General features: G+C 46.3%; 1 protein-coding gene across 1 annotated transcript in view; it reads left to right on the top strand.

The window, feature by feature from the left end:
* Positions 1–12,132, top strand: part of SYN2 (synapsin II) — a 174,613-nt gene extending 162,481 nt beyond the window's left edge. Inside the window, exons 11-13 of the mRNA XM_044754059.2 lie at positions 4,320–4,380; positions 8,409–8,658; positions 11,222–12,132. Coding sequence (XP_044609994.1) covers positions 4,320–4,380; positions 8,409–8,658; positions 11,222–11,357 — 447 coding nt within the window. The 3' untranslated portion in view covers positions 11,358–12,132. The remainder of the gene's footprint in view (positions 1–4,319; positions 4,381–8,408; positions 8,659–11,221) is intronic.
* The last annotated feature ends 974 nt before the right edge of the window (positions 12,133–13,106 follow it).

Here is a 13,106-nt window from a genome sequence, read left to right as displayed (position 1 = left end):
CAGACAAGGGTGGCCAAAGCACGTTCCCAGGCTCCAGCCTAAACAGCTGCCTCTGAGAGCTTTCCCCTGAAGCTTTTGGAAGGGAACCGTTGGGCTCAGTGCATCTTTGGGTGTCTCGTGGATATTTCTGAGGCTGAGGAGAGCCAGGGCCAACCTTCATGGTATAATTACCCCTCAGCTCCTGCTGTGAATGTTGCATTAGAGTTCTATCGTTAGAGCTTAATCTGTGGGATTTTTAAAATTGTTCCTGGAATCATAAATTCTCAGGGTTGGAAGGAATTGGAGTGTTCATCTAATCTATCTCATGTTTAGTGAAAGAATATTCTCTATAGTATCTTTGTTAGGTAATTCTCTAGCCTCTGCGTGAACACACTTACCTCCCAAGACAGCCTCTTCCACTGTTTGTACTATAGAAAGTTTTTCCTATAAGTGAAAGTCTACCTTTCTGGAGCTTTTGCCCATTGGCCCCGGTTCAGCCCTTATGCTCTATGGTCTTCTATAACCGTCTCTGAAAATAACAATTTTCTGGGAGGAGGACATCTTGGCCATTAGTTTTAGACCAGGGTCTGAGGTGATTCATTGGCAGCTGTCAGTGGTATAGGGTGAGGCCCTGGGGGAGGGGGCTGGCAAGAGCCTGGCTCCACAAACTACATGAATTTCCTCTGAGTGTCCCTCTCAGGCTGTGAGGCCATGACACTGATGGCTTGTCAGGGAACCCGGAGGAGGCTGTGCCATCACAAGTGAATAAAGGTCTCTGAAGCCCAGGAATGGGAACACATTGCAGGGCGCATTCTATCAGGGGAGTGAGACCTAGGAAAAGGTCTTATGAATATCACCATTACCATCATCTGGTGTATCTTATTTAGCACCTACTGGAGCCACTTGATTGATTGATTGATTGATAGATAGGTAATCTTACTTTATATCATGGAAAACTTTTGAAGAAAGGCAGGTGCAGAGGGGTGAATAACTTGCCCAAGGTCACAGAGTTAGTAAGTGGCAGATTTAGATTTAACCCGAAGTCTTCCTAACACAAAAGCCCAGATTCCTCAGTCACTCTGCTGCCCAATCTTAAAGACACTATTGGAGACCTAAGTTGCTGTGTGTGTGTGTTTGCATGCATGCGTGTGTGTTGGGGGCTGGAGTTAATGCCCAGCCCAGTCTGAGCATGTCAGGAACTCAAGTAGAATTGGCAGCAGTTAGCTCAGGGCTGTTCTTCCTCAAAAAAAAAAAAAAAGAAAGAAAAAAAGAGGTGCCCAGAACTGGTCACAGTGCTCTCTCCTGAGGCTTATCAGCCAAAAGAGCAATGGACCTATGACTGCCTCTTGTTGAGACACTGATGTACCTCCGGCTGCATCAAATGTTTGTCTGCAGCATTACAAACTGACACCCTGTGTGTCCTGTGTGCCCATTACTAAATGCTATATCCTGGCCTCAGACTTCTTTTCCAGTTGGCAGTCAGATCAAGAGAAAGAACAAAATGACAATGGGAAAGAACCCTTGAGCCGGCAGTACCCCTAACTTGGTGGGATTAGTCATTCTTGATGGAAGCAATTTTGGCTTCTTTGAGGCTTATTTTGACTTTACCTTCTCCATCTGATATACAGGCATGTGCTGCTCACCAGAGTTGATACCAAATACAACATGGTTTAACATCTATGGTTTAACGACATTTTTCTCTCAAAAGACTTATACTCTACTCCATTTTGAGTTTTCATTGTTGTTGCATGTTCATTTATTTAACAAGCATTTATTAAGGACCTCTTAGGTGCTCAGCCCTGTGCTTGATGATATTAGTAAAATGACAAGTCTTGAATTTTCCAAAATATTCTTCATTCTATTTTAACTTTTTAATAAATAGTTCCTATACCAGGCCATATATCCCAATTTTTCTTTGAAAAAAATGGGCACTGTATTTGTTAGGAATTCATGAGAAGATGAAGACACATAGTTCATGCCCTCAAGGATCTGGCAGTCTTCTTAGAGGCGTCATCCTAGTCTTCGGGATAACAAGACAGTGCTGCAAATGCTCCCCTTCAATAGTATGAGTCTGCTAAGTGCTATTATATGATTTCAGAGAGGAGATCACAATCAAAAGGAGCACTCAGAAGAGGAGATTTCATGGATAGGTTAGAACTTGATCTTGCTCTCCAGGATGTGTTGGATTGGATTGGTAAAAAAGGAGAGAAGGTGTTCCTGGAGGGTACTCAGCATAAACAATGGAGTGGCCTAGACTAGAGAAGAAACAGTGAGGAGTCAGGCCTGGAAGGAGCAGATGTGTATAGGACATGAGGGGGAGATAAGGCTAGAAGGGTCAATTCCCAGCCATGCTGAAGCAAGTCTCTGATGTCAGCCTGAAGAATGTGGATGTCATCCTGTAGGCAACAGGAAGAGAAGGTGAGCATCATACTACCTGGGCTCACATCCCAGCTGCGTTAGCTGCTGCCATGTGACCTTGGGCAAATCACCAGACTTAGTTGGGCCTTAGTTTCCTTATCTAAAAATTAGAGATGTTGACAATAGTATCTACCTCATAGAGCTGTTGTGAAGTTTAAGGGAAATACTACGTAAAAGTGTCCATCGTGTTATCTGGCACATATAGTGTTAGTTATAAATTATTTAGAGCAATTAGGGAAGGAGTTTAGGAGGATAATAGGTAGCCATGGAGAAGATTGATTAGAAAGAGAAGAAACTAAAGAATTGTCGGACGATTCTAACCTGAAACTAACATTACATTGTATGGCAACTATACTTCAATAAAAAATAAGAAAAAAAAAAGAACTGGGAGACTATTCTAGTAGTCTAAGCAAGAAATGATATAGGCCTGACCAGAGTTGGTCAAGAGAAGATGGTGAATCTTAGATGCCAAGAGGGAAAAACTGATAGGTCTTGATGGCTGACTGGATGGCAAGGCCTCTAGCTGCCTTATTGGGTGTGGATATTTCAGTGCCAGGGCTCAGACCAAGCCTCATGTATCCCATGAGAGTGCTTGGAAGAAGGGGAAAGGAAGTGTTGGTGTTCTTGCTGTGATCTGTGAGAGGTTGGGGATTATAGATTGAATGGGCAACCTCTGATGTAGTGGCACTAAGGACATTTCAGAGGCCCCCTGCCTCCTATTATCTGAAACCCTCTTAGAACACTTTTAGGCTCTGCATTATAAAAAAGCCATGATCCTGGAAAGGGTAACACTTCTGCTGTCCTGGTAGTGGAGCTGAAAACAAGCCTTAGGAGGCAGGAAAGGAGACAGATGACCAGAATCAGAGGCCCATGGGAAATGGGGAACAGGAGGAGAAACAGTTTTATTGTGGGAGTAGGGCTGCGGGGCATGTCACAAGGGAAGAGGAGCACTAAAAGAGGAAGTGGGAGAATGCTGAAGACGTACTTAGCCCATTTCGAAGCCTGCCTTCAGAAGCTCCCTCTTTGACATCACCATCGGCACACTTGGCAGCTCTTAGGCTTTATAGAGCATTTCCCCTGTGCTGAATTCAAGCTCCAAATGCTCACTGCCTTTAATACAAATGTTAGACAAACTGAAGTCACATGATCTTTGATCCTGTCAGGGCATAACCAGAATCACAGCTGGGAGGAGAAGCAGCATGGGAGTGGAGCCATGTTGTTGGGCAAAATGTAATTATGCCCTTTGAGAGGGGAGAACAGCTTGGCCTTGAGTGCTTTTACAAACATTAACATCTTACTCCTTCCCTGTGGGTAAGGAGGATTCTGGGAAACAAACGACTGCCCCTCCTTCAAGTTCCTGCCTGTGGGAGTTCCCGCCCAGCCCAGAGTGGATCTGACCCTTGAGTCAGCCTCAGAGTTACCTCCACACAAGAAGTGAGCCAAGTCTAGGCTAGTCACCTGGTCCAGCCGCCCTGGCTTTATGGCCCCTGGAGTCACCTAACGCCCAATCAGCTCTCTGGGGTTTAGTGTTGATCCTTCCTTCAGGAAGCCAGGCCTGTGAGTACAAGGGGGAGCTGGACATCAGGCCCCCAGAGAAGAAACCAGATGCTGTTAGAAGACTCAAAACTTCTAGAAAGAGTAAGTCTAAAAGAGAGTGAAATGAAAAAAGGGGTTGAGGAGGTCTGAGACACTGCCTATCAGGGTAGTGGTTCTAAGCCCCAGGCTGCCTACACCTGTGCCCTAGCAACACCCCAGAGGCTGAGAATCCCTTTGAGGCATTTCTGGGAATAGTAGAAGCCTCTGGGCCAGATCCCACCGGATCCCACCGAATCCCACTACAGCCATGCCACAGAGGCACAGGGTTTCTCTTTGGAATCTGCTCCGAGTTTTGTTTTTATCTCTTTTGCATTTTTGTCTTCCAGAGTGGAACACTTAAGGATCCGGACTCCAGCAAGACCCCACCTCAGCGGCCAGCCCCCCAAGGTTGTTTACAGTATATTCTCGACTGTAATGGCATTGCAGTAGGGCCAAAACAAGTCCCAGCTTCTTAAAGTGATTGGTAGTTAATTTTTCAAAGCGGAAATTTTAAGCCAAAAATAAACAAGGAAAGAAAGGAAAGTGGGGAGGGGAGCAACAGACCCTCCCATTGGTGCCGTTTCTGCATTCTTTCAGTGCTGACTGGACTGTGTTTTTCCTATGCAGTGTCAGCTCCTCTGTGTGGTTGTGTACCTGTTCCTGTTCGTGCTTGTAATGCTCACTTATGTTTCTCTGTATAACTTGTGATTCCAGGGCTGTTTGTCAATAGTGTACAAAAGAATTGTGCCTCTCCCAAGTCCAGTGTGACTCTATCTTCTGGGTGGTTTGATAGTATTTTTTAAAGTATTACATAATATGGGGTGAAATAGGACTGGGGTGGGGGTGGACAGGGGAGAAACAAAGACCACAACCCAACTCCTGTCTTCCTCCTCCTCAGATTGAACCGCCCCCCACCCCCTGCTTACCTCCATGAGTGTGCTTGGGATCTTCAATGAACTGTGCTTTCTGCTTCCTTTCTGCATGACTAGGGTAAATAGATAGAAGTTTAAGAGATTTTCAAGGTCTAATTTCCATAGCTTCATCCATTGAATCTGAAGGCATCCACTTTTTTCTCCATTTGCTAAAATTTGGTACAGTTTGAGTTTATGTGAATAGGCTGGCTGTGCCTGTAGAGCTCTTGTGTCTTTAGTGATGACATGAAATATAAAGAACAATCTATTTCCAGGAATGTGTTCTGTATTTTACATCTCGGTGCACCCTTGTTTTTATTATTAACTAATTAGCTATGAGATTAGACAAAATAATGGGGCCGCTGATGTGCAATATCAAAGTGAACTTGTGAGTGTTTCCTGTGTGCTGATCTGTCCCCCTGAGTTGTTTCTCCTTCGTTGCTGTTTCTGAATTGGCCATCTGTGTGCTTCTGTGGAACTGAGGCTGCTTCGTATTCCCCAAAGCTTGACCTATGTACGGAGATGATTCTGTAGCAATTTTGGTCATAGAATGCAGGGAGCTACTGAAAGTCTGGGAAGGAGTCGACCATTCTGCTCTTGGCCTCTCCTGAGGCATCATAACATGAGACCAAATGAGAAATGTCCCATTTCACTGGAGTGAGTGCACTGCCTACAGAACCCTGAGGTGAACTCCCGTTTTAGTTCTCAGCTGTCACTAGACCCTCCAGAGCCTGAGAATGAAGAGCTTTATCTTTCCTGAGAGGAACGGTCTCAGATTTTAGCTTGTGTGAGTTGTGGGCAGAGGCTCCACAGCCATGGCTCTTGAAGAACCTTCACCAGTTTGTCCTCTTTCCTCCGACAAGCAGCTCTGGGCAGGTGATGAGGCAGTTAATTAAACCAGGCCTCAGGTCCGGTGCCTCATCTTGCCATCTCCTGGCCAGGCTGGGAATGGGCACCAAGTGGCCTCCTCTAGCACCGTGGTCCATGGGAGTTCATGCCAGCAGTTTGCCTTTTAGAAGAAATGCTTCTAGCTCTACTTTTACATTCCTTCTCACTTCTATACTTACATGTCACTGTTCTGGATTACCAGGTCTGAGGAATAAAGTATTGGTAGTATGTTATGTGATATGTATGTCAAGGGTTACATGTCCTGGTTTCTCCGTTGGTTGCTGGCAAAGTCTGAGGCTACAGGGAAATGCATTGAGTATGAGTGTTCTCGTCTGTAATCCCTCCCTTAGAGGATGATGGTAGTTAATCTGTTGTAAATATATACATATATGCATTTACGCACTTCCAGATGGGTTTCATAAGAATCAAGTCCTTAAATACCTCCCAATCTGATGAAATGATAGAAAGGAATAAAGCAACATTTCCCAGAATGGAGGAATACATTTTATTTATTTATTTTTAAAATTTTTTTGTCCAAGTGGTGAGCTGATGGTGGTGTTGCTTCTCTGCATGTTATCAGTGTGAATATCCAGGTGCTTTTCATGTGACATTTGTGAGCCACGAAAACAAAGATGCCATTTGAATTCAGTCAGGCTCCAGGATGGTGTCAGCCAAGGTCTCTCAGGTCGGAGAGAAACTGATTAGGGCTCCCACTGCCAAATGCAAGCAGACAGCGTAACCTGACTGTCATGTGCCCTCAGGCAGCATGCTAAGGGACAACTCTGTGGCCTGAGGGACATCTGTGTCACAGTATAGGATTGCCATTTAGGTGTTTTGTACCCATTTCTTTTCTGATGTTGTCCCCTTTTTTTGTACCAATCCAGCTGGGAGAACCTCAGCCAATGCTGGAAGTGTGATTGAAGTACCTCTCTTTTGTGACTCTCTTGTACAGCTTAATGTGCAATAAAGGAAAAGTTATATCTGTCTTCAGTGTTAAGTTGTAAAGTTTCTGGCTATTCAAGCATCTCTGTACAGGTGGGAAAGCACTCAGGTTTCTGGTCCAAGAGGCTGAGCTATCAACCTGCAGTACTTTACAAGAAAATGCTAATATAAATGATGCCAAACTTTGGAAAAGGCAAAAACTGGTTAACATGAAATAATCTGCTAATCTATTGTCTTCACTAGTTATCTGATTTGAACTTGGAACTTCTTAAACGTGCAAAATTCCACTTATTTATTCATTTATGTATTTATTTATGGGTAACTAACCCTGGTATTAATTGGTAATTGAGGATAAAGTGGAGCCCCTGCCATGTAATGAGGAAATGGGCTGACTGTCATGGAGGCACAGTGGTACGTACTACAATTCTGCCTCTCCAGAGGATACAGATGTTTTAGTGTTTTTAGATAACTAAATTACAACACAACTCTTAACTGCTCTTGAGTTTCTATAAGCCCATTCCTTCCAGCAGGCCCATGGATGTGGACTCTGGGATTGAGACTGAGAAATTGGATCTCCCAAGCCAATTATGCCTCACTTCCACTAGTCAGTATGTGCTGATGGGCTCATTTTTTGACTTCTGAGTGTAGGAAACCCCCTCAGCAAAATCTGAGCAATCTGGTACCTCACTTACTGCCTATCAACCACCAGAGGAAGAATGCCCTTTTTTCTCTTCAGGCCACCAGATGGTTTTCTGTCTTATGCTGGGAGAGGGGTATCCTGGTCCTTTTTAGGGGGCTGTTTGCCAGATGGTGCCCACAACACCCCCAGGGGAGAATGGGGCTTAGATTTCTGGAGAATTTCACCACACACACCTGAGAGGGACTGAAGCCCCTGAGGATGATACTCAGAGGTAAAAGAGTACCTGGAAACAAAAGATTCATCCTGGTCATGGGCTTAAGTTAATGCTAAAATGAAGCCCTGGTGGGGCCTGGGGTTTGGCAATCAGACACTGCAGGCTGGGAGCAGGATGAAGGCCAGCTCCATAAAAACTGTCTAAGTCAGTGATGATCAGTGATCATAAAGCACAGAATACTTTTTGAGTAACTTTCTCATCCATTATCCTCTTTGAAATACTACTGTCTTGAAAGATAACAAGATTAGGACTTACTTTTTAACAGTTTTATAGTTGGAAAGACCAAGGCCTGGAAAAGTTTGCTTACTTGCTCAGGGAGTCACTGATAGACTATGTCTTGGGTTTTCTGATTCCCAGACCGGTGCTCTTTCCACCACCCAGCACTGCATCTGTTGTGTGGAACTTGAGACTTCCTAGTAAACCATGGGGCAGATTGGTCTGTACCTGAGGAACCTCTGGGGAAGAGGGAGGAGGTCCCTCTAGTCTGGGGGGCCTTCTGTAAGAGAGCTCGCCTATGATCACAGCCACTCATCCCATATTTTCTTTCCTGTCCTCCTAACTTCTGCTGTGACTGAGGTGCTGTGTCTCTGAGGAGGAACAAGTAGTGGCATTGTATGAGGGTAATCAAGGACTTGCTCTGGAGCCCTTCAGAGCCTCCGGTGGCTTGTAATAGAGCTTATCATTTCAGTAATTAACTAACCACACCCTTTGAGATGTAGATTCTAATAAGGAAACCCTTTGATATGGTTAAATTATGAAGTTTTTCTTGTACTGAACCTAGGGGGCCCTGGGCAACCCCAAGGAGTGCAACCCCCAGGCAAGGTGCTGCCTCCACGCCGGCTCCCCCCTGGACCATCACTGCCACCTTCCTCCTCTTCCTCCTCCTCTTCTTCCTCCTCCTCCTCGGCTCCTGAGCGGCCGGGCGGCCCCACCACCCACGGAGATGCACCCTCCAGCAGCAGCTCCCTGGCAGAGGCCCAGCCACCCCCGGCTGCTCCACCACAGAAGCCCCAGCCTCACCCACAGCTCAAGTAAGAGACAACTCAGCAGCTCCTTCCCCCCCCTCTTCCTGCCCCTCCTCGCAGGCCTTAGTTCCAGAGCTGCTAGAAAGCACCTTCAATCTGGCCGCCTCCTACAGATATTTTTGTGGGGTTTTTCTGGGGGAGGGTTGATTTTTGGTGGGTTTTTTTTGGTTGGGGGCATGGTTGGGGTTGATTGGAGAGGGTAGGAAAGAGGGAAGTGAAAGTCTAAGGTCTAGCTAGAAGCTCAAACCCTCCCCTTTCTTCCTGGGGAGTGGCGGTAAGGCGGAGTTACTACCCCTTCTCCTATTCTTGTACTAGCTTAAGGTTGTTTTTTTTAATCCTGTCTCCTACTCTTTTTTCCATTCCTTTTCTCTGTGTGTGTCTCTCTCTCTAAAAAAATTTTATTTTTTAAATCCTCTTCCTGCCTCTGACTCAGGGTTTAGAGTGTGCAATCAGCAAGCCTACCCAGAAGGAAAAGGGGGAAGCAGTTAAATCCATTTCAACATTTTTACCTTCAGCTTTGTCAGAAGGAGGTCCATTTCTGGTGTGGGCGTCAGAGGAGTGGCAAGATAGAGATGCTGAGGAACTCCATCTTCTTGGGTTCCCTCGTTCCCAGCAGTAACTCTGGAAGCCCCCATCACACTATCCTGCTTCGGAGGAAAGAACTGAGGGCCCCTAGAAAATAGTGTTGCTGTACTTGGGGGGGGACAGCACCTGGTATGGATGGTGGTCAGTTCCACCCTCTCCCCCAGAAACAGAGTGCCTCTGATTGCCTTCAGTGTCCCCAGACAGACCTCTGTCATCCCTGTCAGCAAAGACAGCTGTAGCCTTGGGGGAATGGGAGTGACCCATCAGGGCTTCTCAGAGTAATGTGATGAGAATCTTCAGGGAGGAAGAAAAGGGGGCTGTAGTATTTTGGAGCTTAAATGAGCCCTTAGAGATGATCTAGTCATTGTATAGATGATAAAACATTGTTTAAAGAGATTCGATTAGTTTTCTTTTTCAAAGCCACTCTGCCAGTTAGTGGCAGAGCCAGGATTAAGGTTCAGGTGGTCCAGATGATCACTTTCCCTAGGTCTCCAGTCCTGGGTCATAAGAGAGGCATCACACACTCCTGCTCCCCAGCTCTGCTCAGTGGCACATTTCACATCTCGCTTGGCCCATGAACTCCACTTAGCCCAGTTTTCTGCGTGCTGACTTTTTAATCTCTCCTACCTTCTCATTAGCCAACTCTCACCCCAGTTTCAGGGCAGATCTTTGGGTTGTCACTGCTCTGGGATGAAGTTGTTGAATAGAGCCAGCCCCTGACGACAAGCTGGAGGCTTGTACCTGATGCCCTTGGCTTGCACATGCAGAGGACTCCCCCCATCCCAGAGGCCAGCGTGTTGGGTCTCATCCCCAGCCCTAATGAAAGGCAAGGCATCTGTTCACAGTCACTGCAGGAGGAGAGAAACCGCTCACGTTCCTGTAGAAGGGAGTTTCCAGGGCTGCACCCCGATTTTCAGGGAGGATTGGGAGTTCTAAGACACCAGGAGAAGAGTCTCGAGCCAGAAACCAGCAGGAAAGAGACACAGTGTGGAAGTCAAGAAGGAGACAAGACAGGCCACTGGAGATGCCAGACCTCCCATCCTCTTCTAGAGTGCTGGGCTTGGCCTCCCCTTGACCTTCTTGCCTTCACAGTTTTTCTCTCTGAATCACTAGTCTCTCATGGGAAAAATTGATCCCTAAAATGTGTGTGATTTGGGTTGTTTGATTAGAAAACTGCCTAATAACCTTGTGTAGGCCTGATAGGTATCTCTGTTGCCCATGGACATCCTGAACCCCACAGACATATTAGGGCTCCTCTGAGGAAGACGGCAATGGTGATTGTGCCCATTTTAAGAACAGGTAAATTGAAGCCCTAGAGCTTGTGCCAAGCTAAAAGGTTCCTTTGGAATCAGGAAAAAAAGGAGAATAGAAAGAACTGAAAAGGCTTAGAGATCATTTTACTAAACATCTACATATCACCAGTGAGAAACTGATTCCCAGAGAGGCACATGGCTTGCCAAAGGTCAAAGTGAGTGAGTGGCAGAACCAAGACTGACCCAGGTCTTCTGATGCTGGCTTCACCACTTGACAGTTGATGGAAAGGAGAGTACAAGAGCCCATGGGCCCCTGGTTGCTACATTTCATCAAAGGAGAACAGTGTGAAATTCCTAGATTAGTACTTACCAAGTTGGGCTCTCTGAACTTTAGCCTGCTGGCCCTTTAGTATGAAATAAAAGAAACAGCCTTTGAGTCACCCCTTCTTCCTCTTTCCCTTCTCCCTCTTTCTCTTCTCTCTTTTTTCCTTTCTCCCTCTCTCCCACGCTGCCCCCATCCTTTCTTCTTTTAGCAGCACTGAAGGTGAGGAAAGATAGCACAGGGACCTCCCAAGGTCCTGGTAGGACATCACTGCTGGCTTTCTCCTCTGTCACCTTGGTCTCCCTGGGGTGGGAGTGGGGATTCTGATTGTGTATTCTCATGTCACCCTCCTTCCCTGCCTCACTGGGAACACCACCCTCTCATGTTCTCTCTGGTTTTTATCTTGAAGCAAGTCGCAGTCCCTGACAAATGCCTTCAGCTTCTCTGAGTCCTCCTTCTTCCGGTCTTCAGCCAATGAGGATGAAGCCAAAGCGGAGACCATCCGGAGCTTGAGGAAGTCCTTTGCCAGCCTCTTTTCAGATTAGCTCTCCAGATACACCAGGGCACCCGGCCCAACCAGGAAAGGGAGCTGAGACACTTGCCAGCAACAGACAGCCACGCTTAGTGGTGATGTCCCATGACCTTGACGTGTGTGGCCCCTTCCTCTGCTCCGTTGTGCTAAGTGATGTTTTGCAGCTCAGAAAGGACCATGTGAAGGTCTCAGGGCATGTGCCCAACCAGCAAGGGGCACCTGACATCAGAGAGGATAGAGCTGCTTTCCTGTAGTCATGAGAGCTTCCTCTGAGGTCTTCGTTCGCTGTGAGTTTAGTGGCCTTATTGTGACAGAGCCATCATGTCTTATTCTTCCTCGTGAAGCCAGGATTCCCCTCATTGAGGACTCCTGGTAGCTTAACCTATCTCAGCTGCAGTCCTAAGCATGCCGCCCTCCCTCACACCCTTAGTCAGTGCTGCCTGTTTAGGGAGCATATACTTACCCGGAAGTACTCTTGGCTCCAAGTGTTAGGAACTTACCCACAGCTAGATCCCTTGTCACACCTGTTTAGCTGTTTAAAACACACCTGCCCAGCACATGAGCTTCCTCAACTGCTGTCGTGGTGAAGTACCTTTAGTCTGCTGATACTGGAGAAAACAAGGATCTGCAGTTTCCCTCTTTTCCCTCCTCTCGGGAGCAGTTCTTGTGTGCGTGCTGCAGTGATCTTGAGCTCTGAAGCCACACTGTAGAGAATGCATGCCACTGTAACAGCAGTATGCCAAGTTTGTGTTCATCTTCCAATAAATAAGACCTTTGGTGTAATAAAAGCAGCAGCATTAACCAGCATTTGATTCAGCCATGAGGTCTCCCCGAGGCCACTCTTTTGACTGAGAACGCGTATGTGAGGCATATGTGTGTGTTTGCGAGTGTAGGGTAGTGAAGAGTCTAGTAGGGTGAAGCTGTTTGTGTCAGTGTGTATGTGAACGTATTTGTGTGTTAAGTGAGACTGTGAATGTATGGCTGTGTTTGCAAGTGGTTGAGAGTATGGCTTTTCTTTAGATTCCACTTATACTGGGCCTCCTGACGCCTCCCTGGTAAATCTGTTTCCTCCAGGACAGCTGGACTTCCTTCAGTAATGCAGCATTTCTAACAATTTTACTGAATTTGTAGCCTTTCTAATAAGTATAGCACCTTTGCTCCTGTAGCAGCCAAGTTAGACCTACTTGTCTGATCCATCAGGCTCCTCAGTTAAAGCCTGCACGAGGCTAGACCGACCTGTTCTGATGAGTGGAGTCTCTCGAGCTTGGCCTTAGGCATCCTGAAGAGGCCTGCGATTGAGGGTGGGCTCCGAGGGATTTTCTTCTGGTTTCTTCATGACTCTGTGGTACTGAAGAATACATTTCCAAAGACCACAAATGCTGTGAGGATAAATACATCTGCACTAATAAAAATAAATCAGTATATTAACATTTTATCTAAATAATTTCCTATACATGATGCCTCTCCTACTAATTCAACAAAATAACACTCGTCCAAATGCTACTATCTTGCTAACCCTCCTCACAAGGAGTAGATGCTGAGAGATCATAGAATGAATTTGTCTGGTACCAGGGTCTCCTTTCTAATTCTCCGTGCTTTCAGGGTTCAAGGATCTAGAACTGTACTTCTTAGACTTAAAAAACAGGAAGTTGAACCTCCCATTGAGTGACACTGGGGGCTGGGGGAGGGGGAGGTGGTGGGAGGGGGGCAGGCAGCCCTCCTCCCACCACAACACACATAACTAGGGAACTAACTACTAACA

The sequence above is a fragment of the Equus asinus genome, chromosome 21, assembly GCF_041296235.1.
Source record: "Equus asinus isolate D_3611 breed Donkey chromosome 21, EquAss-T2T_v2, whole genome shotgun sequence".
In the NCBI taxonomy this organism is placed as follows: domain Eukaryota; kingdom Metazoa; phylum Chordata; class Mammalia; order Perissodactyla; family Equidae; genus Equus; species Equus asinus.
Note: the sequence above shows the minus strand (reverse complement) of the source record. Positions and strands in the feature narration are given on the sequence as shown.